This window comes from Sparus aurata, chromosome 5 (genome assembly GCF_900880675.1).
Source record: "Sparus aurata chromosome 5, fSpaAur1.1, whole genome shotgun sequence".
In the NCBI taxonomy this organism is placed as follows: domain Eukaryota; kingdom Metazoa; phylum Chordata; class Actinopteri; order Spariformes; family Sparidae; genus Sparus; species Sparus aurata.
This window is the reverse complement of record NC_044191.1, coordinates 2,244,553-2,272,164: the sequence shown is the minus strand read 5'-3', so window position 1 is coordinate 2,272,164 and position 27,612 is coordinate 2,244,553. Positions and strand designations below refer to the sequence as shown.

At 41.7% G+C, this 27,612-nt stretch overlaps 1 protein-coding gene across 3 annotated transcripts; it reads right to left on the bottom strand.

Annotated features, from left to right (window-relative positions):
- Positions 1–219: 219 nt before the first annotated feature.
- On the bottom strand, positions 220–26,189 carry traf2a (Tnf receptor-associated factor 2a). Of its 3 annotated transcripts, none has more exons than XM_030417414.1 (10): positions 25,664–26,189; positions 21,909–21,987; positions 21,164–21,262; positions 16,807–16,968; positions 15,032–15,106; positions 14,825–14,899; positions 10,075–10,557; positions 9,514–9,691; positions 9,236–9,384; positions 220–1,870 (listed from the first exon to the last, which is right to left on the bottom strand). In XM_030417414.1, exons 1-10 carry the CDS (start codon positions 25,849–25,851, stop codon positions 1,652–1,654), a joined length of 1,707 nt encoding a protein of 568 aa, XP_030273274.1. In that variant the 5' UTR covers positions 25,852–26,189; the 3' UTR covers positions 220–1,651. The 3 variants fall into 3 exon arrangements, with proteins under 3 accessions (XP_030273274.1, XP_030273275.1, XP_030273276.1); XM_030417416.1 differs by lacking the exon at positions 220–1,870 and adding an exon at positions 6,073–8,801; XM_030417415.1 differs by lacking the exon at positions 14,825–14,899.
- Positions 26,190–27,612: the final 1,423 nt, after the last annotated feature.

Below are 27,612 nucleotides of genomic sequence, written 5' to 3'. Positions count from 1 at the left end.
ACCAAAAAAGCAGTTTGTAGTTTAACACAGTTGGGTTTTTTTTAAGCTTCACTATCAACAATGTTTATATTAAAAGAAAAGTTCACCCAAAAATGCAAATTCAGTCATTGTCTACTTAGCCCTATGCCAATAACTAGTCAGGTGAATTATTTTCCACAGAACATTTCTTAAGCTTCATGGAACACTACCACTACCACCACAATACCCCCTCCCCCCCCCCCCCCCCAAAGAAAAAAAAGCTCCATACAGCTCTCTGGCGTAATCGAAGTCTCTGCAAGCCCTGAGATACCAAATTGATTTAAAAAGACATTATTTACACCCTTGACGCCGGTCATGTTCGCACCCACTTTGCTCACACTCAATCTTCTCATTGTGAAGATTTTCGTTTAAAAAATTGTTCAAATAAAATCATTTTCAAATCAATGTAGGAATTCAGGTCTTTCCGAGACTTGGAATACGCTGGATTGAAGAATGCTGCAACATTTTTTGCTGTGGAGCTCCAGAATTATTTTGCAGACTAAAACTCAATCAACTTTCCATCTGACTGAATTTAAATTTTTGAGTCAACCTTTCCTTTAATAACGCCAAATGACTAAAAGTAAAAAGTTTCACTAATAGTGAAAGAACTCTATCCAATTCTGCAGTTCTGTACAGTGTTTTAGCATCTTTTTCGCTAAATGTTTAGATTTCATACTCACTGTACCCCACCTGTAGACAGGTAAAGTTAGCGAACAGCTGGTGACCATGATAAGGGTTACAGTTATCAGGTAGCCAGAGACACGTCACCCGGTATATAATCGTGTTACTGTGTGTCTGCTGGATGTGTAAGTGAGAAATCGATGGCTAACATGTCAGCCTAATCAAGTTTTCAACGCCATTATATGTTAAATGCGAAATTTTTATCTTGCCCTGGAGTTCAGCCCCAACTGGCCAAAAACAAAGAAAATGCAGCCTCAAATATTATGGGGATCGAGAGCTATGGTAGTTAAACTAGCAACTAGTAAGTTAATTATTTTGGGACAAAACTAGCAGCTACCAGCAATTACAGATCACAAGAGGAACTTATTTAAAATGCAGTAGTCTGATTGTGTCAAACCATCTCATCTTTAAAAATTAAACAGTAAAAATACAAAAAAAATTCTGTGTAAAACTGAACATGATGAGCCTCATCTATGGTACAAGAAGCCATAGGCCGATCACTGCAGACTAAGACACTATCATCTTAGTTGTCTACATATTTCACACCTAGGTCTTGAAATGCTTCTAAAAGTTCAAATGTTGTTTGAGAGTCTTATGCAGGGTGGGAAATTAACACCTGTCACCAGCCAAATATTGGCTTATATAGTGTTTTCACTCCTCACTTTTTCACTTTGGTACATAATTAATGTTTCCATCAAATACAAACTCAGTTTGATTGGTAAAATAGTTACAGTGGTTAAGGAAGTCTTGAAAACCACCAGCCACTGTGGACATGGCAAAAAAAAAGTTTCCTGCTCAGGTCTTGCATATTGCTGCCATCACTAAATTCCCAAACCAAAAACTCGACAGACCCAAAAGAGAAATGCCACTTACTGGTGATACAAAAGCCTGGTGATTCAAACAGCTTAGTAGCAACAAAAGGCAGGGTTGGATTTATGCCCCCATCGTTTGCCTAGAGCCCAGTGAGGTCGACAATGGCCTTGATGAAGATGGTGTCGTCGCGGATGTAGGAGTTTTTAGAGTCCAGCTTGGAAAGTGGACAGAAGAGTGGGCAACCACTGGCGATGTTCATATCACTGACTGGCCTCTGAAAGGATGAGGACGAGATGTCGGGCCGGAAGGCATCAATTATGTGCTCCCTGTTGTTTTGGTCGAGCAGCATTAGGGTGACCTGGGCACAGATGGTAGGAGAACAGCCTTACATCTGCTCTGACCAAATAACTGAGCTGCTCACTAATGCAGTTCCAGTATATAGCATGTTGACAGTTTAAGATTTTAGTTATAATATGATCACAAATGCATTCTAAATTATTAATGGATCATAGTAAAAGGCACTTCCAATAAATAAAAATTATTAGTGAAAACCACCACCCACTGAATCGGAAACAAGAACAAACATCAAACCATATTAGCATGGTGCTTTTGGATGTCAAGGCTATTTTTTTTTTTTTAAGTTTACATCTCTTCAGGTTAGGGTCAGATTTCTACAGCTCTCATGTTTCTGTGATGAATGAGTGAAACACAAACCTCTTTGTCACAAAAAACATTCATGAAGTTTGGTTCAAATCTGAATTTCTTATGTTTCTTCTCAAAGTGTGACAATGTGTCAAAAATATATACAGTAATTCTAATATCTGATTAAATGTCCCTTGGTCATTTTCACTTCAAGTAGGTGCTTTTGATAGCCATACAAATAATACAAATAATTTCCCAGTCTGGGATCATTAAAGTAATTCTATTCTATACACAAGCTTCTGGTAGTCCTCTGACAGGATTTTTAACCACTCCTTGACAGAATCCATTACGTTAAACTAAAGTTGTTGGCTGTTTCATGAACACAGTTCCACATGTTCTCGATGGGTCTCAAGTTAGGACTTGACATTCCAAAACCTTCATTCTAGCCTGATTCAGCCATTCTTTTATCACTTCTGATGTGTTTGTGATTATTATCTTGTTGGAACGCCTAACTGAAACCAATTAAAATTTCTCAAAACAGCCCCACAGCATAATACTACCGACTCCATGCTTGACAGTAGGTCTAGTGTTCTTGGGGTTAAAGGCCTCATCTTCTCTCCTCTGAACATATTTCATAGAACCCATGTGACCACAGAGTTTTCCTCCAGAAGGTTTTTTCTTTGTCCATGTGATCAGCAGCAAACTTGAGTTGAGCTTTAAGGTGCCACGTCTGGAGCAAGGCTTTCTTTCTAACACAACAGTCTTTCAGTCATGTTGATGACTGTGGACACTGACAGCTGTCTTCCAGCAGCTTCTAATTCTTTGCAAACGAACTTTTTGGTGTTTTTTGTTGACTCTCTACCATCCTGATCAATTTTCTCTCAGCAGTGGGTGATAGTTTGTGTTTGCTTCCTGATCATGGCAGTGACACAACTGTGCCATGCACTTAATACTTATACAGTTGTTTGTACAGTTGATCTTGCATGTTCAAATCATGAGCTCTTTCAGATCAATGCTGAAGTCTTTAGATGTTCCCATTGTAGGGTTTGTGGCCATGCTACAAAGGGGTTAGGGTTTGAGTCACACAACTTTCTATAGTCACCTAAATTGATGGTTCAAGTTACTGTATGTATATTTTTGACCCAGCAGATTTGGTTGCATTATCAGAAGAACCTAATAAATTCAATTTGAAGCAAACTTCATGAATGTTTTTTCTGACAAAGTAGTTTGTGTTCCACTCATTCATCACAGAAAGATTAGAGCTGTAGAAATCATTGGAACTGAAGACTGACATTATAGACATGTTCTTCTCTTCTTCTACAAGTGGATGTAAACTTTTGACCGCGACTGTAATGTATATACATATAAATACAAATATATTTATACATCCACACATATATTTATTTATACACATACAGACATACATAAATGTTGTTTTGCTCCAATTTTTCAAGAGTTGAAGTACAGTATCCAACAATCCTTGTTCTATGGCCTTACTGTAACCCCTCCAACACCACCTCTGCACACAACGTTCACATTAACAAAACCACTTGACCACACAACGTCTGCCATCTGCCCGGTTCATTGTAAACCTGGATTTATCCATTTAAAGAACACTTCTCCAGAGTTCTAGACACATCTCTAATGACAACCTACAGTCAGGTCAGGAACCTGGTGGGCATGCAAATGAACTTCGCTGAGAACCTTTTGACAGTTTGTGCAGAAATTCTTTGGTTGTGCAAAGTGACTGTTGTTGGCATCAGATGATCATGCAGGTGAAGGAGCAGGATGTTGAGGTTCTGGGGTAACATTGTTACACATAGTCTGCAATTGTAAGGATGGTTGAATGTACTAGAGTCAGCATGCCTTAAAATGTGAGACATCTGTTGCATTTACATTTAGGGCATTTAGCAGATGCTTTTGTCTTAATCAACTTACAATAAGCAAATTTGTCACAAGAAAGAAGCCACCGTCGATAAGGTAAAAAAGAAAATAAGGATTAGAAAACATACAAGTGCATATACATTTTTTTTTTTGGGGGGGGGGGGGTGTCATGCTATGCGGGATCAAGGTGAAGTCTAACCAAAATGAGTGTTGAGTCTTTTGCGGAAGATGGCGAGTGGGTGCATGTGGTCTGACCAATGTTTGGAGGAAGACGGGTGCTGTTCCGTTGACGGCCTTGAAGGCCAGCACCATCATCTTGAATCTGATTCGGGCCGCAACAGGAAGTCAGTGAAGATCACGGAAGAGGGGGGTCACATGGGAGAATTTGCATAGATTAAAAACAAAGCGCGCTGCAGCGTTCTGGATACGCTGAAATGATTTAGTCGAAGAAGCTTGGAGTCCAGCCAAGAGCGAGTTGCAGTAGCCCAGGCGGGAGATGACCAGCGCTGGGACCAGGAGTTGCATTGCATCCTTAAAGTCCGTGTAAAGCAAATTCAGCCATTTTCTTCTAAACACATTAAAAAGGATCTTAGAATAGTTTGCAGCTAGCTAACCAGTCAACCAGTCAGCTAAACAGTCATGTCTCCTCCACATTGCTCGTGCATCTTTCCTATGGACGACAACGTAAGGAAACGGTGGATCGATTTTGTCAAGAGGAGCTACTGTTGAGAGTTAAAATCACCACCATCACCCGTCTCTGCAGTGTCCACTTTACCCCCGATAGTTACAGCAACTGTCACCAGGTAAAGTCTGGATATCTGAAGAGTCTGTTGACGCTGGTCAGTGGGGCCGAACCGACAACAGGTCTCTCATCCGGCATTACGTGCCTGCCAGAGAGTGTAAGTAGAGTTTAGATTCTCTGCCCGAGCCCGACCCTGACCCGACCAGGACCGCGGGCCGGGTCGGGCCGATATTTCCCGTCAATATCCTCGGGCCGGGTCGTGCCGGCCCTTGATCAAGCATTTGTGTGTGTGTGTGTTTTTAATAACTCAAAATAATGACTGTATTTCCAGCTACAAAAGGTGCATCTCTCTCCTCCCTCCGTGTTGTTTGTGCCGCTGCGTGGTTTTACACGTGAGTGAGTGTCCTCGTGCTGAAAACGTGACTTCTCGCGCACGTGACGTCACTCCCCGAGACGCAAGAAGAAAACAAAAATATATATTTTTACTAAGGAAAATGACAAAAATAATAGTAACGCACAGTGATTTGAATAAATAACTTTAATCTGATTAGTGGTTTGGAAATATTACCGCGTTAGATTACTCCTCACTGAAAGAAGTGGTCTTAGATTAGAGTATCGTGTTACCGGCATCACTGCACGGGCTCGGCTCCGGTTGGGTCAGGCTTAATTTTTTTGGGGCCAGATTTAAGCTCTAAGTGTAAGTGTGTGCTTATGTATGTTATAAATATTGTACATTTGGCCAATTAAATGCATGTTGCTGAAGGTGCAAATCCTGAAAGTGATTTTACATTGTGCATCCTGTCATGCCCATGTAATGTTAGCAAATGTTATTGAATTTAATCATGACATGATGGCCTCATTCCCTGAGTGGAGTCCATCTGACAGCACAATGATAATCTACAGGTAATATTTCATTTGCACCAATATATCTATGACAAGGAATTATATGTAGACTGGGGTTTTACATTTGTGTGTAATGTAAAACATGGACTGTGAGGAACGAGGCTGAGCACTATCAGTGTCTGACTCAGAGTCAGTTTCTGGCTCTGATGGCTCAAACAGGTCGGGCTGGGTCTGTCCGATGATGCTGCTAGCTTCCATTGTTACTGTAGGTTACGTCCTTGTACAGTACATGGAGGAGGCTCCCCTCCAGCGCGTGGGCGTGGTTCCATCGCCTCTAACTGACACGCCCCCAGCGTTTCACAGCAGAGAGAAGTGCTTGTTTTTCCATGATTTTGAGACCTAATTTTATATACTTGGCAATTTTTTTAATCTTTCAAATTTGGCTCAGTGGTCAATGACACATGTTTCTGTGGTGTGACAAACTCATAACACAAATTTATTTCTGCTTTACACGGACTATAATGAGGAAAGACGACAAATCTGCAGGATCGGCCACAGCAGTGATGCTGGGGATGCAGGTCCTTTCATCGTCGAGTATTACACCCAGCTTCCTTGCAGTCAGCGAAGGCCATATCAAGACGTCCTCAACAGTGAATGACAGGTCCATGCGAGGGTAGTCTTTCCCCGGGATGAAGAGGAATTTAGTTTAACAAAGGTTGAGTTTGAGGTGATGCAAAGCTGTCCAAGCGGAGATGTCTCCAAGACACTCCGAGATGCACGTTGCAGCGTGGGTATTGGAGGATGGGGGAAAGAGAGGAACAGTTGGGTGTCGTCTGCATAACAGTGGTAAGAGAATCCATGTGATGTGATTGCAGAGCCTAGTGATCTAGTGTATAGTGAAAACATAAGTAGTCCTTATACTGAGCCTTGAGGGACACCAGTTTCCAGAAAGCAGGGTTTGGACAAGGAGCCATTCCATATGACCTAAAAGGTACGAATTGTCAGGTATGATGTGAACCAGGTTAGAACACAGTCAGCAATGACATATTTGGCCAGCGTGGAGAGGAGGATTTGGTGCTTGACTGTGTCAAACGCAGAAGATAAATTGAGGAGAATGAGGACTGATGAGAGGGACAGGGCTCTGGTGTCACTGAGTGACTCGGTCACTGTGAGGGGTAGTAAGCAGCCCTGAAGCCTGACTGATTAGAGTCAAGGAGGTCGTTTTGTGAGAGATGGGAGGACAGTTGGTTGTAGATTGCACGTTCCAGGGTTTTAGAGAGGAATGAAAGAAGAGATACAGGTCTGTAGTTTCGGATGTCAGCTGAGCTCTAGGGTGGGTTTCTTTAGGAGTGGCTTTACCGAAGCTGTCTTAAAAGGAGCTGGAATAAGGCCTGTAGTAAGGGAGGAGTTGATTAGGGTTGATTAATGGCAAGATGTCGTGTGAGATGTTTTGGAGAAGGGAGGAGGGAGGAGGGTCAAGGGAACAGGTGGTGGCACGGTTAAACATCAGTGTTTAACTTCGGAGGAGAGAGGTCTGAAACAGGTAAGGCCATCAGAGGTGAGGGTTGGGGGAGGTACTTTATGGATGCCCATAGCAGTAAATGAGGAGCTGATGTCTTTTACTTTCTTGGTTAAGTAAGTTGCAAAGTCATCAGCCATGAGGGAGGAAGGAGGGGGAGGGGTAGGAGGGGTGAGAAGAGAATAGAACAAGGAGAATAGTGTCCTGGGGTTGGAGGCAGACAAGTGCTAGTCAGGTGGACAGAGAGCGTCTAAAGAGGAGGAGAGGAAGGATAACAGAGTGGAGCAGGCTTCTTCGGTGGACATGAGAGAGAATTGATCTGTGAATGGCAGTGAGGAAAGAACAGTTGAGGAGAGAGCGGAGGGAGAGAGTGATTTCAGATTGCAGCAGGTGGTGACCATGTGAGGTGTAGGAGCAAGGGAGGTGGTGGATTTCAATGGGAGAGAAAGTAACAGCATGATGGTCGGACACAGTGAGCAGTGTAACGGAGAGTGCCGAGGTATCACAGGACCTTATGAAGGCAAGGTCAAGTTGGTTCAAATGTCAAATGTGGAGAAGAAGTCGATGAATTCAGATGAGTGCAGCTTCTCTGGGTGGATGCTGAAGTCACCCAGGACAACGAGTGTTGTACCCTCATCAGGGGAGCACCTTACTCCGAAATTCCACTGGATACGTGTCTCCTGCCTTACGGCTCCGATCCGGTTTTGCTCCGCCGTCCGGCAACCCCCACAGGTTGCATTTTGAGTCCGCCATGGCGCAGTACGGTAGACAGCTGGCGTTGCGAGGCCGAGGAGTTCCCGCGATAATCACATCATCACTCACAACCACAGTTATAGGTCTATGTTATAAAAACAACACGAAGTGTTCCCGACCAAAGGATTAACAGAAGAACTTGTGTTTGTCTCTTTTTTTAGATTTGTTTGGTGGCAACACAGAGGGTTTTATTTTGAAAAGTAGCCGGATGTTATATTGTTATTTCGGTGCTTGACTTCCTGTCTGCTCGGTGCTTAATTCAGCTGAATTGCTGCGTCGTGCTCCAGCATCCGCCAGAAATAGAAGTCCAGCGTATCTGTTCCAGAGGGCTCCATACTGCCGGAGCTGGGACCAGGAGGGCGATAGATCACCACAATGTTGAGCTTGAAAGGAAGGGTGACAGAGACAGTGTGGAATTCAAATGCAGATCACATGGGTGAGATGAGGAGTCTAGTTCCTCCTCCTCAAAATGTTTGTCTTGGGGAGTGTGAGAATGAGTGGGCAGTTGAGAGTGCAGCTGGAGTGGCAGTGTTTTCTGGGGGGATCCAGGTCTCTGTCAGGGCCAGGAAGTGAAGAGTCTGCAGGGAGGCATAGGCTGAAATGGTGTCCGCCTTCTACTGCAGACTGGCAGTTTCCTAGCCCCCCTAGTACTTCAAGTTCAGTACCAGTGGAGAATGTTGGATAGCAGAGATCGGCTGGGTTACAGCCTTGAGCAATGGGTCTCCTGTGGAATCTTCTCCGGTTTGATGTCATGACTGGGACTGGATAGGACTCATGGCTGTGTTGGGTAGTGGACAGTCATCGTTACTTCGACTCCTTTGATGGACTCCCGCAGAGAGACTCCCTAAGTCTTTGTTTGACAGTCTTCGTTCTGCTGTCCTGACGCTGCAGGTGACGCTGTAGTGACTACAGACAATATGTGTTGGATTTACCTAATGCAGGCTTAGCCCTGCAATCAAGCCTATTTGCCGCAGCGGACTTGGCCGAAACTGACTGATAACACTCAGCTTCAACAGTTTCACAACAAATTTAAAAGTATCTATTAATGTATCTAGACAACTATCTACTACTACAACTTTCAACTAACCCTCCTCACAGAATGCCTAAACACTGAATTTACAGTTTCTTATCACTAACCAGCAGTAGTTTCACAGCTTCTTACCACAGACATAATGTAACTGAACAGCAGACTACTGGCTGCTGCTTTTATGCTCACTTGGCTCCGCCCTAAACTGAAGCCTATTTGCCACAGTTGACAGTTGCATTGTGCCATATATATATATATATATATATATATATATATATATATATATATATATATATATATATATGAATGTTACCTTCTGATTAAAAGGCCACTTGAGGAGTGCGTCGCTGTGTCCTCTCATCACCACAAAAAACAGGGACAAGTGGGTGCCGCGGCCCGTCCCGTCCCCATTCAGGTAGATCCGCAGACACATCTTGTAGCCGTATTTACTGGTATAAAAGGCTGGAAAACATTATAGACCAATAACGGGTAAAGATATATTTTCCTCATTGACAGATATTATGTTAAAATCATTAATCATTAACATATTATAACTCAGAACTTGCTACTTGTTAACTCAGAACTTGTTACCAGGAGAGAACATCGCGGGAGCTCTGCCAGCCACGGCGTCCTGCCTCTTCTTGGTGAAATCAGAGATCTTCCAGACAAAAATGCCGTCATATGTGGCTGCAGACATCTCTCTCATTTTCCCATCCATCTCCACGATAGACAGGTCTCTCAGACTCACTGTTCTTTCTAGCTGACGAACCTACAGCACAGAAACACAAGACTGTTTAATTACAAGCTATCTTTGAGGCTGCAGCTCCCTGATGAACAGACTGCTGTTGTTAAATGTAACACATATGACGAGCGATCACCTTGGCCAACTTTAAGCAATTATTCCCTTGAGCACAATATAGGTAGGTATTATCATGTTCATATGATCACTTACAAAATAATTTACAAAACATTTGCATTACATTACCACTAGATGTTTTGAAAAGATGAATTTAATTCATGGATGATCCTTTGAAATTTTCTTCTAATTCTTGGTGCCATGATATTCCCATTTCCCTTCAAGATCATTTAGATTGCAACTTAATCTCGTGAAAAACACAGCTGGACTGCACAGATCATGTCTCATTTTGTCACCTTGTTGTTGAGGATCTCGATCTTGTCCTGGTCCAGTCGGTGTTGGCGGTTGTAGGCCTCCATGGTGGTGCAAGAGCGCTCCATCTCTCTGTTGAGGACGCATACAATGTTCTCAAAAGTGCTCACTTTGAGCTCTAGCTCCTGGCAGCGCCGGCTCAGCTCAGCTACCTTGGTCTTTTCACTCTGGAGTTGAAGCTCCAGGGCAGCACCAAAAGCGCTTGGTAACGGGGTGAAGGAGGTGGCAAGGGTAGGGGCACATGCACCCTGCACGGGAGCTAGACCACCCCCAGCCACCTGGCTCATCTTCAGCTCCAGATCCCTGAGGGATTGGTGGAGCTCCTGCAGCTTGTGGCTGGCCACATCCAGGCTTTGGGGCTGCAAGCTCTCCAGGCTCACCTTGATGCCCATGATGAAATGCAGGAGAAGGTTAAGGTGCTCATATGAACACTGCCGCTCATGGTCATGGATCTTCTCTTTCTCCACCTTTGTGTCAAAGAACGATACAAACAGAAACACATTAAGAACATAAACAACAGTCCTCCTCCATTTCAAACCAACAAATTAATGATGTATGAAAAACTGTGTGACACAAGAAGAAAATTGTAAAAGCATACAGCAACGAAAGAATGGAGCTCATAATGAATATATACACTCTACAAAGTATTCACCGCTTCCATTTTTTTAGGTTTTGTTTAACCACACTGTCACCAAACAAAATAAATAAATCTTGGACGTGAAACTAATCAAACAAATTTAGTACAAATATAAAACCTAAGCACTAAAACCATTTACTGTGACATATTTCTAAGTCTTATTTTTAAGTTAAATGAGGACATGCCACATTTAATGTAGATGACCTCAGGTTCAACTGGCAACAGACAATCTGCATAAATATTGATTGCTACATGTAATGGCAGTAGAGAAATGACACAATCCACATGTAGGTACCTCACTTTGAATTTTTAAAAGGATGAATTACGGTACAAAGGTTCTCTGTTTTCTACGTTCACTACCATCAGGTAACGGTGGAACAACTGGAATAACTGTGGAAAGAAAAAGAAACTTGCCTATGGAAGAGGCAAAGAAATAGAAGAGGGAGAGTGATAGAAACTTAGATAGAAAAAGAGTGAACTGATGGGCTTTCAGTTTGGGGGGGGGGGGGGGGGGGGGTGCCAGCGTTTAGTGTTTCCCTTTACCAGTAGGACATGATACAACCAGTGAGTTCAAAACCAGCATTCCTTCCATTAGATCAGTAGGTAACAAAACCTGCCAACTCATTAATACAACCAGGTGTTTCAAAGCAGGGATCAGGGTTTCAAGGTTTGAATCCTTATGGTTGTTTTTTGCTTTGGACAGTAGCCAAGCAAAAAGTGGTAGCCATGTTGCTAATACCGTGTTTGCAACAGTGACGGCAACTGTAATGCCACAGGGAAACACTAGGAGGGGATAACTCGAAAGTTGTCTGTCTCCTCTTTAAACTTGCCTGTATCTTTACTGGCATCGTGAGAGATAACAACATGCACAGCTCCTAAACTTGAACGATGTAACAGTTAGTGACAAGAATCACAACAAACAAAACTCTGACATTTACATAAAAAAAAGCATTTCAACTCTAAGCCATCATAAGTGTACTCGCAGCACAAATTACAATCTGAGGTTTGAACACCAATCAGTGAAAGGGCATAACAGAGTGCAATACTAAATCGGAATTCTCTCAAAGCTGCTACTGCTACCTAGGTGCTTCTAATAAGTATTGACATGAGAGGCCAAGTACTGTAATCAAACTTGTGTTTTATATCTCTACTCAGGTCTCCACAAGTTCATCACTGTTAAAAAGATTAAGCACATCCAATTCATTTCTTATGATGTGTGATTTGACTCATGATTAGTGTCACAGTTTTCATTTTACTTAAAGAAACTATTACAGTCATGATAATGTGACATTTGTTGGGGTCTGTATCAAACAAACATATTTTCTAAAATCTAGAGAACAAGATTTGTAGACCAGGGGCCTCATTTATAAACGTTGCGTACGCACAAAATAAGGCGCTCTCTACGCACACCGTGGGATTTATAAAAAGAGAAAAGAGAACTTGACGGGAAAATGTGCGGTCCTCCACGCCAACTCTGACCCATGCGTACGCACATAACTGGGGTAAGGAGAAACTGCGCCACTGATGGCAGAAGAAAGAAACGGGAGAAACTGCGCACAATGGCTGCTTTGGCAGTGTTGGAGGATGTGGCAAACGGAAGGATACAGAGGGAGCGGAACTTCAGAGACCAGCAAGATCCACTGGCCAACAGTGACGAGTGGCTGATGAGCCGTTTCCGACTCCCACGAGCTGTCCTCTTGGATCTATGTGTGGTATTGGGCCCAGCGTTAGAGAGGAGCACCCGCAGAAACCACGCTGTGCCAGTCCTGCTTCAAGTGCTCACAACACTCGGGTTTCACGGCACATTCCAGAGGGAATTGACAGGTCAGGGATATCCCAGCCAACCTCTAGCCGTGTTAGGCCAGACTTGTTATGGGGTATAATTGGTTTGTCGCAGCAGTACATAAAGTTTCCTTATACGGTGAACAGGCAAATAAAAATGTGCAATTTCCAGCAATGTCCGGTTTCCCAAATATAATCGGTGCCACTAACTGCACTCAAGTTGCTATAAGAGCACCGAGTGAGAGTGAATTGGGCCGACACCGGTGTCCCCCTCCACCTCCGTCACCACGACACTCAGGAGGGATTCCCTGATGATCCCTGTCAGTGTTTCATCCAGCGGGGTGAGCTCCGGTCAGCCCGTTCCCCCGCCCGTCACACAGACGCTCTGCCTGTGTGACGCCAGGCGCTTTTTTGCTTCCACTTTTACGTCTGATCACTTTTTTTTCACTTCGGCCACACTCCGACCTTCTGAGGCAACAGCATACATTGTCTGCCACATGCTGCCACTCTAGAGCCTTTTTGGCACTGGTGACCCGACCCAACACTGTCCACCAAATAATACAGCCTTCCTCTTCTCCACCTCCCCGACAAGAACTTCCACCTCACACTGAGTGGACTGCGCTTCTTCGCCTTTCTCTCTGCTTTCGGCATGCTTTCAGTCATGAATGAATATTAATTAGGGGCGTTTCTCTGAATATTCATAGTCAAATATGGGCGTGGTATGACCCGCACACAGGTGCGCCACATTTAGAGTGGATTGTGATTTATAAAGGGAAATCGGCGTAGGACGTGCGTGGCACTGTTTTATAAATCAGGATATTTTTGTGCGTACGCACTTTCTGTGTTTCCTGCGTACGCAACCTTTTGATGTCAATCCTACGCACAGTTTTATAAATGAGGCCCCAGGACATCTCTGCAGCACTGCAGTGATCTTTATTATGCTGTTTGTCACACATTTATTTTTCTTTTGAAAACTTCTGTGATTTTAATATTGATCTTGGCCAAATTTCTATTGTGATTTCAATTAATTGTGCAGCCCTGTAAAATAGTAACTTAGAACAAGCCCAGGAAAGGTGAATACTTTATATAGGCATTATGCATCCACACAAACACACTCACACATCCAAGGGCTTCATACTGAACAACACAGGTTTAATTTACAGACATGACAATAAGTTCTGTAATAACTGTTGAATAATGTAATATCTTGGCAAATAAAGGAAATATTGTCAGTGTTACAAAGATTGTTCTGTCAATGTAACATAATTCCATTATATCATAATATCTTAAATAAAAAGCATGTTAGTTTCAGTTAAAGGTGCAATTTGTAAGATGCGGTCAGAATTTTACTTTAAAAACACTCAAAAAGTGAACTTACATTATGAACAGAGTGTGAAGAAACAACAGTGCTGATGTTATGTCAAATATGACCATGTACTGTTTTGCAGAAATGTCTACTGAAGTTAGCAATGCTAACCAGCTAGCCCTCTCCTGTCCTTTCTCCTAATAACACTTTGTACCTCAAGAGGTGATAGTCTGATAGCTCCTACAGTTTCAGCTCACAGTACACACATGGCTACAGTTTCCTACAGTTCACAAGCTTTCTTACCTTTTTTAGTCAACAAAATAAACTCACAAGAGGAAAGGAAAGAAAGGTCAAGTAAGGAAAAACTTGCATCAATTTTCCTTACTAAAACAGAAAATACAACCGTACACTATCTTAACGCAACTTTCTTTCTTTACTCAGACCATGCTTAATTGACAAACAGTCTTAGTTTGTTTTTATATTGTTCTCCTAATTAGCACCTTCCTTTTGCTCCTGCTTCACATCTTCTCTGTAGCCCCGTGCTGTGTCTATATCCCTGTTGTCAAACAGGCACCCGCCGGACTCATAGGCTGCATTCAGTCCTGACACGACTGTGTTCACGGGGAAGCTACTGACCCTGGTTCCACTGCACACGGTGTCAACACCAACACACCCCTGTTGCTTAAGACCAATTAGCAAATGGGGCCACTAGTTGCTTGGCTAACTGAGTTACTAGCTTACAGCTGCTACAGCCAAAGATAGCTACTGCAAAAAGTATAGTGAGCAGCAGTTGGTAGTCATTATGGTGATACCCTATTTGTTTGGCATGGTCCTTACACATTGCACCTTTATTCATCACTCTGAAAATGTTTGTTCAGTCAACTTAGAAACTCATTCTCTCATAAATGGGAAAATGTGTTCGATCTTTCCAAGGAATTACATAGTCAAGAAGTTATTACATTAGCCATTGTTACACATATAGCAAATTATGACAAAAATGTCTACTTACAGACGTATCGCAGCCAACAACATGAAATCGGCATGGTGCTTTAAACTTACTGCAGAACTTAATATGGTCCACATACTGCAAAACAAAAAATTAAAGAAGCTAATGATCTATAGAATATGTTGTAGCATTTGATCCCTAGCTAAATGGTAAATGAGATCAATTCAACAGAATTATGAAAAATCACTTGGATAAAAATATCTAGGGTACCTTTTCTCTGGGGATCTTTTTCTTTGCACAACCTTCACATATCATTGGGTACTTTGGACAGATTTCATCATGAGCCTACAAACAAAATAAGAACAGTTATTTTAAAGTGAGGGAAACATCTCATCCTGGGGCAGTTGCCTATGGTAAGATTCCTTCACTTTTCCTGCATTATAGTTATATACACAAGTGATATTTATGCTCAGATGTCATCACATGACCTCCAGCAAGTCTGGCACTCTGAGCACTCGCTCTCTCAAAAAAAAAGAAAATCTGCAGAGGTAACATTTGCAAGAAACAAAAGTGATGCTGGGTCTAAAGATAAGTATATCTTGTCTGTGCCCTTTCCTACATGTCATCCCCTCTCTTTCTCCGCATTTCTGTCTGTCTCACCGGTTGTTATCGAAAATAAAAATGTCAACAAGACACAAAAAAACTCTTTAATCTTCAATAAACTGTTCATTCAGTTCCATCTGCTGACCATTTTTATAGACGAGTCACAGTGACTCCTGTTAACCTCATGCAGTATCTTTGCCTCACATTCTCATATTTTAAACTCCTCCTCTCAGGCTGAAAAGGGTTAGCAATCTGAGTAAGCAATTACAGCAGTGTGTAAAATGGCGGGGGCTTTTGTCAGCCCTCCTGTAACGATGGTTACAGGGTACAATTTGGATAATGAAAAGCCCCGGCCAGTGTTTTCAAGTAACAAGGAGTCAGCAATAAATACAAACCATACAACAAATTGTGAAGACAGAAAATTCAGTCAGCGGACAACTGGAGAAAGAGCACCACCTGTTATCATGAAACCAAAGCTCAGTCCTTGCATCATGTTATGACTAAGAAAGATACAGATTCTGAGGATGATGGTTGAATGCCTGGGAGAAACAATAAGTGACCTCTAGTTTAGAACAGTTAGTAACTGGATACTGGATTTCCTCACAAGCAGACTCCAGAGAGTACAAATTGGAAGAGTACATATCCTCTACATTAGTGCTCAACACCGGAGCCCCCCAGGGTTATGTGCTCAGCCCCCTCCCGTTCACATTGCACTCCCAGACATCGAGGATAAGAGTACATATTGGGAGCAATTGCTAAATGTCAGCAAATCCAAGGAGCCGATTGTTAATTTTAGAAACATTTTTAAAGAAGACTAAATTTGGAGCAAGATTATGGTCAACTTTTACAGAGGAGCAATAAAAAGCATTCTGACTGAAAACATCACAAACTGGCATAGTCCATGCATGACTCAGGACAGGAAGGCTCTTCGGCAGGTGATTTAAACCCCCCAGAACATCACTGGTACCATCTACAAAGCATAGGTGAAGTGAGATGTCTGCACAGAACCCAAAGGATACTAAAAGACAACACCCACACAGCCACAGTTTTTCCACACTGCTGCCATCTGACAAAAAATACATTAGAATCTGCTGCCATATCACTAGAATGCAGAGCAGCTTCACTCCCCAGGCTGAGACTCCTAAACTCATCCTCAACACTCCATTGTCTAAAATGGATGTAGGACTTGAAGGACTCAACATTGTTTTCTTTTTTTAAACCCTTGTGATTAAAAAAAGACAATAAATGTATTGAACCTTGTACAATAGTTAATCACAGACATTTATTAACATCCACTTCTCATAACATCAGTATCTATAAGTTTGTACTAAAGTTGACAAGTATCATGCTACAATATCATAGTACATTACAATATATCCCTGAAAGTAAACAGGCACAATGCCTGAACAGTTCTTGACCTCAATAAAACAAAGAAATCTGACCTTGATGTTCTTTAACAGGAAGGGTTCTTTGCAGTATTTGCAGTTGAGCGTCCTCTCTGGACATTCTCTCTCATTGTGGCGCTCCTGTTCGTTGGCTCTCATCAACTCTTTACAGGAAGGACACAGGATGATCATGAAGTCACAATTGCCCTCATGGCTAGCCTGCAAGTGACCAACAAATGAACTTTTCAACATTTTATCTAATGTTGAATTATTAATGGATGAACATGGGTGCTGGTGTGTTTTTTGCAGCTGTGCACTGCAAAACAATGAAATTTTTTTTTTTTAAATTCTACTGCTGGAAACTTTTAGCAAGGAGTAGTCTTGGTGTAGAGGAGACACAGTCCAAAGTGTGCTTATATTAGATGAAGAGAGATGACAATAGTGTTTGTTGTAATGTCCTTAAATGGATAATTTCAACGAATGCTAGAAATACTAGCAATATGCTGACAAATCTTTCTGCAAAACATGGGCTTTAAAAACAGGAATATCAGATATTTGACACCAATCCACAATTTAATGAGGGTAAATATCCAGTGTTAAAATGTGTGTCATAATAAGTGTCACAGTAAGTGTAATTTAGTTGATGACAGACTCTTGCTATAGTTAGTTCTCTACAGTCAGCTCAATTAATCTATATCTATATGGGAGTTGATAAAGAATCAAACCAATAAGGAGAATTGATTCTGGCATTGGTATCAATAAGAGTCCCATCCCTCCTGTACATTTGACTTTATGCTGTCACTGACCGTAGATTGCATCTAGTTGGTGTATGCAGTCTGTGATTTGTAACTTTTTTACAGGGGGGTGGAGCAGCCCCTGCCCACACATCCTCACCCATACACACTCATACACATTCATGTACACCTCCCAAAGGTAAGACCGAACCACGACTGTGACATTTCTAATTCCGCTGTTATATTCACATACTATTGTTAAGTATGATATGATAAGTGATAATGATGTGTCCATAATCCACTGACTCTTAGCAACTAAACATTGCGACTTTGATCATGAAGATGACAGTCGATAGTATACAGGCTACAATATAGTTTAGAATTTAGTATTTATAGTAGATAGTCTAAAGAATATTATGGACCCAAGACAAAACTGACAGAAGGATGGCAATGAGAGAAACAGCTTCATAACAGATACAATCTCAGTCACTTCAGCACCTCAAACAGAGCAGCTGGGATACTGATATCACTGGTACCCATCTACAGAGCACCAGTGATATCAGTTGAGTGAGGTGAAAGATACTAAAAGACAACATCCACCCAGCAACAGTCTGTTCACCCTGCTGCCATCTGTCAAAGATACAGAAGTGGGGCACCCCGGGAGTTGGGTTGGTGGAGTGTGTGACCCATGTACGGAGGCTTTGTCCTTACTGCAGCGGCCCAGGGTTTGAGTCTGACCCCTTTGCTGTATGACATCCACCCTCTCTCTCATCTCATTTCCTGCCATCTCTCAAGCTGTCCTGCCCATAAAGCCATGAGGAGGCTAAGAAAATATGTATTGCACAACCCTACCCTGGTTTTTATAAAGATAAATACCTTGAACCTTTAAGAACACAAATTAAGTCATTTGGTCCTTAGGATCTTGATTGGTATCTTGATTAATTTAGTGGCAGCAGTAGTTGCCATGGTAATAGCAAGTGCAATTTTATTCTACAGTAAACACTCTTTATACAGAAGAGCAGCTGGTGTTTCTGTTTCCACTGCAGCCAAACAAACTTAAAGGAGTCCACAATCATCCTGATTTAAAGCTGCACAGAGAGAACAGCAGGTCAGAGTGAAGTTGGTCACATGCTGACAAGTTGGAGGTGTGGAGGCTGTCACCTCAAGCTCTGCTTCTAACAGGCTGTTCACACTTTGCATCAACATGTGTCCTGAGTGATTTGGTCAAAAGTGGACAGCTCTGAGTACAGCATCTCCAAGGAACATTGAGGACACATCTGAGAGTCACTTGGGGCTCAGACCACATTCGAGGTGGTCTGGGCCGCATTTGACAAAGTTCTTTCAGCAGCATGTATGCATATGTCCCGGGCCACATTGAAAGACAGCCTACTCAACTGACCTCCCCTGTGAAACAAGAAGAAGAAGCTGCAACATTGTAATCCATTCTACCACAGGTAGAATGGATTACACACTGTTTGATGTCCATGTAGTTGTTCCATGTTCGGGCTCTCTTAACCTGCCAATTCAACTGATCCAACTAGTAACCACAATATCCCCGGATTCCTTTATAAATCATGATTTTAAGTTGAGAGAGGAGAAACTTGTACCAGCCTGTCTGCTTCTGTGTCTAAATAGTATCTTACCTGCCAACATTTATCAGCTGTTTGAACACACTATTTATACTGATTTCACTATCTAACATCCAATGTATTAAATTACTTTTATTGGTGGTAAACATGTCCTACTTTACAAATACACTAAACATGAATCAATATGGCTACTTCTTTGACGCCTTTGGAGAACTTCCATACACCCCCTTATAAGTTATAGGTTTTTCAGTTGTGTGAAACTTTAGAAATGCTGTCTATGACAAATTCTTAACTATTTGGGCCTTCTTCTTCATTCAACAACAGTTATACACAAAGATATTTCTTTGAGTAAAAAACATTTTGCCCATTTGTTCCACTGATGTACGTGTTTACATGCATATAGAGCAGGAAAGTGAGATCAGATCACACACTAGAGGTGGATTTCATCATTCTATGTCAAGATTCAGGAAGAATCATACATATCGTTCGTTCGTTCGTTCAGTCGCGTTTCCGGTACGTCATTTAGCGGTGAATCATGTAATGCAGTTCTCTGCTCCTCGTTCTCAAACAATCATGTTAACGGTCAACATAACAGTGCAACTTCATGATTAGGTGTACTTTTAGACAACACAACAGTGTAAGAAAATTACATAGTCTTCCTGTTAGTGATCAAATGTGCTGTGAGGACAGGAGGAGGAAGGGAGAATGTCACGTTGCTTGAGGTGTCAGAAGAGCCATAGGTGGGGGCACATCCCCCACATGAGAATATACAGAGGTGTAGATAAGATGACATTTGTTGTCCCATCTGTTGCATCAAAGAATCACTGTCCTGGGAAGACAGGATACACCCAAACATCGAAGAGTCATTGCTATATAAAGAAAATGTTTTATGACTGTTGTAAATGAAGGTAACCTCCTCTCTGTTCTATACTTAAGGGGTAACATTTTAGAGTTCGGGAGAGAACGCTTTTGCCTTCTTCTCCACGCTGCATGTTATAAAAGACATCTGATACGCTGAAGTCTGACATTCTTCGGAGACTTAGCAACTCTCTACCTCACAAAGGAGAATTTCCACAACAACAGCTAAAGCCTGCAAGCCAGGAACGAGTGACTGACTGAACGAGAACGCCAGGAGAGGAATCAATGAACGAACGAGAACAATGAGCTACGAACTAAATGAAATTTCATTTGAAAATGAATTATTTTTTTTCAAGGAAATGGTTGCATTGCTGTTTCTCATTGGCTAAAATTCAACAACAGTGTCCTAGACTCAGCATACAATTGGCTGGCTCTCAGTCCTCTTCACCACCCTGATAACTAAACAGTGAACAACACAGTGACTGGTCTGTGAGAACGAAAGAACAAGAGAGAAGTGAAACGTGGAATAAGTTTAGTTAGCATGCGTTACAGAGTCGTTCCTTCGAACTGATTCGTTCGCGACTGACACATCAATATCACACGGTCACTTGAGATGATCACCTACACATATGTTGATGCCAAGTGTGAACTGGCTGGCGTAAAGCTATCCACTTGTGATCGGACCACTCAGAACAGATGTTGATACCAGGTCTATATTCCTTCAAACAGCTCACTGTGGATGCTCCTCACTCTTCCATTATTCACTGAAATATTTAGAACGGATCCTCTTACAAATATTTCTGCTGAAAGACTGTGGTCGTACAGGACACTGGGTTCATGTGACCTCTTCACTATAAAGCCACTGTGTTTCACTGGTGAAACATTTTAATATGAATTAGCAGCAGTAGAGAACGTTGGGTTAGCATTCACAGTAAATTAATCCAACTCTGCTACAGTGAGCCGTGAGACTGATATCGACTAGATCAAACTATGGATTATATACTGTATTGCACTCTATGAACTTTGAGTAAATAGTCATTATTATTATTATTATTATTGATGGCACATATAAACAAGTGCAAGAATTGTGAAAAGGCAGGCACAAACACAAATACAGACACACACACAAACCACTCCACAGTCTCAGTAATTGGCTAACAAATGGCCAAAATAAATGGACATTTGACTGGGAGCAGGTATTCATTTCCCAGGCTGCTTTGCATGCTGGTGCACCTCAAATTCTTTGATAGTTCCCGTCCATGTGCATCCCTCATTGGGACAGACAGCCGCCAAGGCCTCCACTTCTCTCCGAGCTGCATTGTCAGGGAAAGCCTGCATGGAGAAAAGGAGGTTGTTGTCAGTTGTGGTCTGGTTTGTGTCTACAGTTACAGTGTGAAGGGGATTGTGTTTCAAAGGATCAATTTACTGAGGATCAGGATACTTGGAGCATACTTTTTTCTCCTGGCTCCAATTTGCAGCACATGTGGTCATTTGAGGGACAAAGAACTATAGTTGCTCCATCTTTTGTCTACACTGGCAAGTCATAGAGCTGTCACAAAGTTTTTCTGCTGTGTTGGCACTATACTCTGAAAACAAACAATGATGTTACAGCGCTGACTCTCAGGCTTCAGATCCAGGAAAATGTTGGCTCTCCACACCTGAAACCAAAAATACCAAACCTGGCCAAGCTCCTCTCTGAATGAAAGACCTGATATTATGGTGAAGCAACATTATGTAACTTACCTTAAAAGAACAGCTTCAAAATCATTTGGATGTACAGTGTCTTAGGGTGTAATATGGTCTGACAAATCATTACTGACCTGGATTTTGTATATACCACAGTGGCGTCGCACTCAAAACTGTGGGGGTTAATTTCTATATGTTGCTTAAACAAACTAGGGATCTTAAGAGCCTAATATTGCTGTTTTCAATGTAACTGTGGGCAAAAGATAGCATGTAGCATAAAAAATGTACTTACGCCACCTTGCTTGAGAATGGAGGTGGGTTCCTCAAATAAGTCTTCTTTAATGCAAGCACTGCATTTCTGTGGTCCAGAACTTGAAGGGAGGAAAACAAATATTTACATTACTCTTATACTGTACCATGCGGCCAACAAAATCGCTTCTTAATATACCAACTCTGATTCAAAAAAGTTGGGACACTGTAAAACAATTGCAGAATATAACAATCCTACTTGACATTTATTGAATTGAAAACAGTACATCATCTTTAACTTCAAGAGCTTGTCATCTTAACAATTTTTTTTTTAAGAAAACTGTCATCACATTTAATTCATGGAGTCTAATGTTTCTTTTACATGTATATTTTTTTTTTCCGTGTGTGTGTGTGTGTGTGTGTGTGTGTGTGTGTGTGTGTGTGTGTGAGACTGGGTGAGCAATGCGATGTTCCAAAAACACCTGTTTGGAACATTCCACATGTAAATAGGTCACTGGCCACCAGTAACAGTATCATGAGTGGGTATGTACAGTGCATCCTCGAAAGGCTCAGCTGATCACAAGGAAGGATAGGGCGAGGTTCACTAATTTATTAAACACGTGATTGTAAGAAGGAGATTACTACATGGGCTTGGCAACATGTCTTAAATGGCTGTCAGTCAAAAAGGTTTTCTTTTTTGGAACCAGGGATTGTACCATCACCGCTATCCAAATACCATTTAAGTCCATCAAGTTCACTCCTGACCCTAGGATCTGAACTCAAGGTATTATCTGAGCGTTCGTCTACAGTGAAAACAGTGAAATGTAGTAGAAAGCTCCAATACAGCAAGTTGAGATCAGCTTGTCAAGAACTCACTGATCAAGCCATTAAGTCATTTGGGGTTTGGATTTCTTTGTTTGTTGAACAAAACTATTCTTTTAAACAGCTTCAGCTGTGGAAAATGTGAAAATGTTTCTGATATTTTATAGACAAGTCTGCTGAACAATTTATTGATAAAAATATCTGCAAAGTAATAATTAATGGCTACATTTACAGCCTTGCAAAGATACATTTGTCAACTTTGCCAGTTTATCTAACAGGCAAGCTTCTGACCAAAAGGCCAGCCGTCCCAGACCAACAGGATGAATCTGGGTGGGGAAAATGCCCCACCCTCATTACCACCACTAAGTTGCCCTTGAGGAAGGCGCTTATCCCCAACCGCTCCACAGTTGCCAAGTCCGCTTATTATAAGCGACTTTGGGTTTGTTTTTCTTTAGAGTCGCTTATAAATATTGGTAGTCGCGGGTTGCGGGTTTTTGGGCTTGTTGTTAAAGTGTTCCTCTTCCTATTGTATTGCATGTCATGTTGATTTGAAATCCTGGAGCTAAAACAAAAAAGGGTCATAACATATAAAAACAGTAATAAATACGATGATAATTCTGGATTCAGGTTGATATTTGTGCGTGTGCAAAGTGTATTAATCTTTCTATTTTCTTTTTCTTTTTTTCTTTTTTTACCAGGAACGGAGAAGTCGCTTGTCTTGGGCTTGTTTTCATAGGCCCGCTTGCTTGTTTCTCTCACGATATCTGGCAACACTGAACCGCTCCAGTGGAGCTGCTCAGTGGCCACAGATCAGCCTGTGGTTGTACTTAACAGCTTCCAGGTGTGAATGTGTAACTGTGTGAATGTGATCAGAGTGTTCAGGAATAAAGAGAGCATTACTCTCAGTGAACCTTCCCTAGAATCAATAAAGGTTGAAACAAACAACAGATATTCGTAAAATAATTTGGTAAAACTCCAAGATGTCTATTGTAACTACAGTTGGTCACATTACAAAAAAACACAGAGACAAGCACACAAATAAAAGTGATTACTGAGAGAGATGTGAATACACAAGAATAATGTGTTTATGTGTTTATATTGGTAGCATTAGTCTTATTACTGTAACACCCTGTTTATATCTAGTTGGTCTGTAATCAGTTACCATACTGATCAATAGATTACATGATCAGTTAACTATACCAAGGGGCCCTGGAGAAAAGTTGCTCTTTTTAAGCCCCTGTTGACATCAACATGTTCCCAGAATCCAGCCAGCACTCCTCGTGGGACTATTACTGACTTTCTGCGTGTCGCTTAATCAAGGGGATTTTATCAAATATACATTTATTTAGGAATACAAGATACAAGATTCATTAATTAGTCACAATACAATGCAGGGTTAAACAACAAAATGTTTGCAATAGTTCCTTTATGCTGCTCACAAAATAAAATTATATAAAATTAATGAATAAATAATAAGTCGTAAAAATAAACAGTATATATTTATGGATACTTCTGGATCTTTTGTCAGATGGCAGCAGGGTGAACACACTGTGGCTGGGTGGGTATTGTCTATGAGTAGCCTATCTTTGGGCTCTGTGCAGACATCATACTTCACAGAGGTCACTGATGCTCCGTAGATGGTACCAGTGATGTTCTGGGTGATTTTCATCACCCGCTGTAGGGCCTTCCTGTCCTGGCCTGTGTTGAACCATGCCAGTTTTCATCTTAAGTTTCATTAGGAAGTAGAGCTACAAGCACAGCTATTTCTAAACATTCTCTGCCATTTTGGAGATGTGTCATGTCCATGTCAGGTTGATTCTTTGGAACATAAAAATAATATTTTTTCTTCACCACAGCTTCGCTGATGTAGCTAGGGGTGTCTGACTTTGCTTCCTTTTGTCAATGTGGACTATGTGAGCATACTGTAGTTGACGTATAGATTTAAACATTGGACGATCAACGAGGGAGAGTAAGATCGTAGGTTCTGTAATCAGGGTCGTAGCTACAATAGAAAGTCATCACGACTGGATTTACACTAAAGCAACTGGATTTTTTTGCTTCATGTAGACCAACTTTAATAGAGTTACACTGAAACCTATGAGACTTCGATTGTGTGACCTGAGAAAGTTCAGCTTGTTTATCTATCTATTTATTAATTTAATGTCTGTGTGTATTGTAATCACATAGGCCTTCTGTACTGCACTACCTACCACAAACGGTGACTCCGTTGTAAACAATGTAATATAATCATACAGATACAGATCTGGGTGTAACACATGTTTTCTCTCAGGGCTGTTTAAAGGGACATTTGCGTCACAGAAATTCAGACAGGTTAAAAACTGTAAACTGTAACAGCAATCTGTCGGAACAAATTCAGTCGTGTCCTCATTCCTGCCTCCGTCATTCTAGTGTTCACAAAGTCGTAGACAAGGACACACATGACAGTCAGACAGACAGACAGACTCCTGGCAGGTCTGCCGGTCAGGTCATTCTTAACTCCGATCAGAAAATGTCCAGTTTGGTGTCCCTGGTAAAGTCTACACACTGACAGGAATAGATTGGAAAGGCTTTAACAGTTGCCAGACCTTTTCGTACATTTGGCTTGTACACTGACCTGATACTTGGTTAATACAACACACTGTCAGCTTCACCACTTCGACATTTGCACTTCCTGCTCTGGCAGAGGTTAACGGGACTTCACAACGAGGACACCTGGCCAACCCATCACACTAGTTGAGGTGTCATTAATATCCAGTGGTGACTGCTGAATGACCTGTATGCCGAATTTTACCGTGGGTCGTTACAGTCTTTATAGCCTAACTTGTCTTTGTAGTTATATACAGCCTTACCTGTGACAATGAGCAGGACTTACAGCCATAAACTGAACAACCTTTAAGGGATGATTGGTGACAAGCTCTGACTGCTCACACAGGCTACACATCTAGCTAGCTCGCTGGCAACCATGACACTACTCACCTCACAATTTTGTTGAAACAGAACGAACAAAAGCGGTGACCGCATTGAGCTTGCAACGGCCTTCTCAGGATTTTCTGGCACGAGTTGCACAGATGCTTGTCTTCCAGGCTGTTGGCCAGAATTTTCTTTGGGAAGCCCGGTTTGTTGCCTTCCAGGGAAGATGGTGGAGACGGCTCCTGTGCAGCCATTATTCCCCTTGAACAATATCGGGGTACTCAGCGGGGTGTGTTCAAGACAGCAAACAAAGCTGAACGTAATTTTAGAATTAATCGCCAGCAGTGACTCATTGCTCCTCTATAGCTCATTAAAATATGTATTCCTACATATGTAAAGAACACATAACGATGATTGATCTTCATATGCACAGACAAGTGAGACCAGGCGTTTTCATGTGATAAAAGTGACAGCTGAGGATGCTACGTTCACTTGTAAGTTGCTACGTCTACCGCTAGGCGCCGCAAGCCGGAGAGAAGAGCATCGAAGCGAGTATCATCCCGTGGTATCACCAGGAAGCGAGCTGCGCTGGGTGGACACCATGACACCACAGCTGCGGCAAGTCAGCTTGCATACCCATTCTGTCTTCAAAATAAAAGCTGGCTTGTTTTTGTCACCAGCTTTGTGAGGTGGAATGTAATGTAGTGAGTGGGGTCTTGTGTTCAGTACGCAAACAAAACACATGGTTATATCCCACATCCATAGGGCCCATTTTAAAAATCAGTAAACAGACCAGTGCCCTCTGATTGTGACAGTACATGTTTCCAAGTGATAGATGGGAGTGACTTCTCCCTCAGTATGGATATTGCATTAGATGGTATGGTATATTCAAGGAGCGCTGTAGTAGCCCAGCTGTTGCAGTGGCAGTACTATCATTTCCCACTGCAATTATGTGGGAAATTAATGAATTGTTAATCCAAACTACACAACACAAAACATAGTGGTGCGTTTATCACTAATGGTACCATTTCTATCACATACATGGACTGCAGGCAGGTCCGTCTAATACTTGCACTCTTTTACTTTACATGCTGTTGGCCTGTCTTTGTAGTACAGGAGAATGTGGCTCTGCATTGTCTTGCTGGGGTGAGAGGGGACAACCGTGGACATTGTCTGGATGTTGCTCCAAAACCTGTATGTACCTGTCAGCATTAATGGTGTGTGTCTTCACAGATGCAGGTGCAGGTTACACATGCCATCACCTGTTACCAATGAACCTGAAGAATGTTCCAAACTGGTGTTTTTGGAGAATTGCACAATTTTAACAATCTTTGTTGCTGGCATCAAATTCAGAATAATCATATAGTTACAAAAAAATCAATTAATTTAAGCCATTAAATATATAGTCTTTGTACTGTTTTCAATGGAGTATATGTCAAGATGGATTAGCACATGATCACATTCTGTTTTATTTATGTGTTACACCGCGTCCCAACTGTTTTGGAATCGGGGCTATTGCTGTTCTCTTCTTCATATGTAGAGAAAGTAATCTCACCACATTGTTAATTTAGTAGTTGTTTTGGAGCCTGTTGATAATATCACATGGTGTTGATCAGCAGATTGATTGTCCATTTTTTCACTAGGCCTAATATTGTTTCTTTTGGGCACTTTTAGGATTTCTCATCCATGTTGCATTAACAGTTCATCCTTGACCCTGGAAACTCCATCTTCTTGTGCTGTGTGGACCCAGTTTCCAAGGTCAAGAACCAACAACTGATCAGTTATCAAAACGCAATGTTTCAGTACCTCCATGAACACCAGCAAAATTTTATTTGTTTCCATTGCCATTGTATTGTGTTGGCTACACTAGTTTCAGAGCTGTATATCTGGGAACCTTGTGACCTAAAGCTGACACCATCCTCAGACCAGGTACAACAGGGATTTGGAGAGAAAATATGTGATTTTGTAATTAATATACACAGTATATCTAGGACAATTGTGGAGCTGACAAGTAG

Coding starts and splice junctions, on each gene's coding strand:
- traf2a (XM_030417414.1), bottom strand. CDS start 25,851: ATGGCTGCACAGGAGCCGTCTCCACCATCTTCCCTGGAAGGCAACAAA. Junction 10,558..14,824: donor TTGTTGGCTGCGATACGTCT/GTAAGTAGACAT, acceptor TTTGACACAAAG/GTGGAGAAAGAGAAGATCCA. Junction 1,871..9,235: donor AGTGGCCTTTTAATCAGAAG/GTAACATTCATA, acceptor ATCTGTGCCCAG/GTCACCCTAATGCTGCTCGA.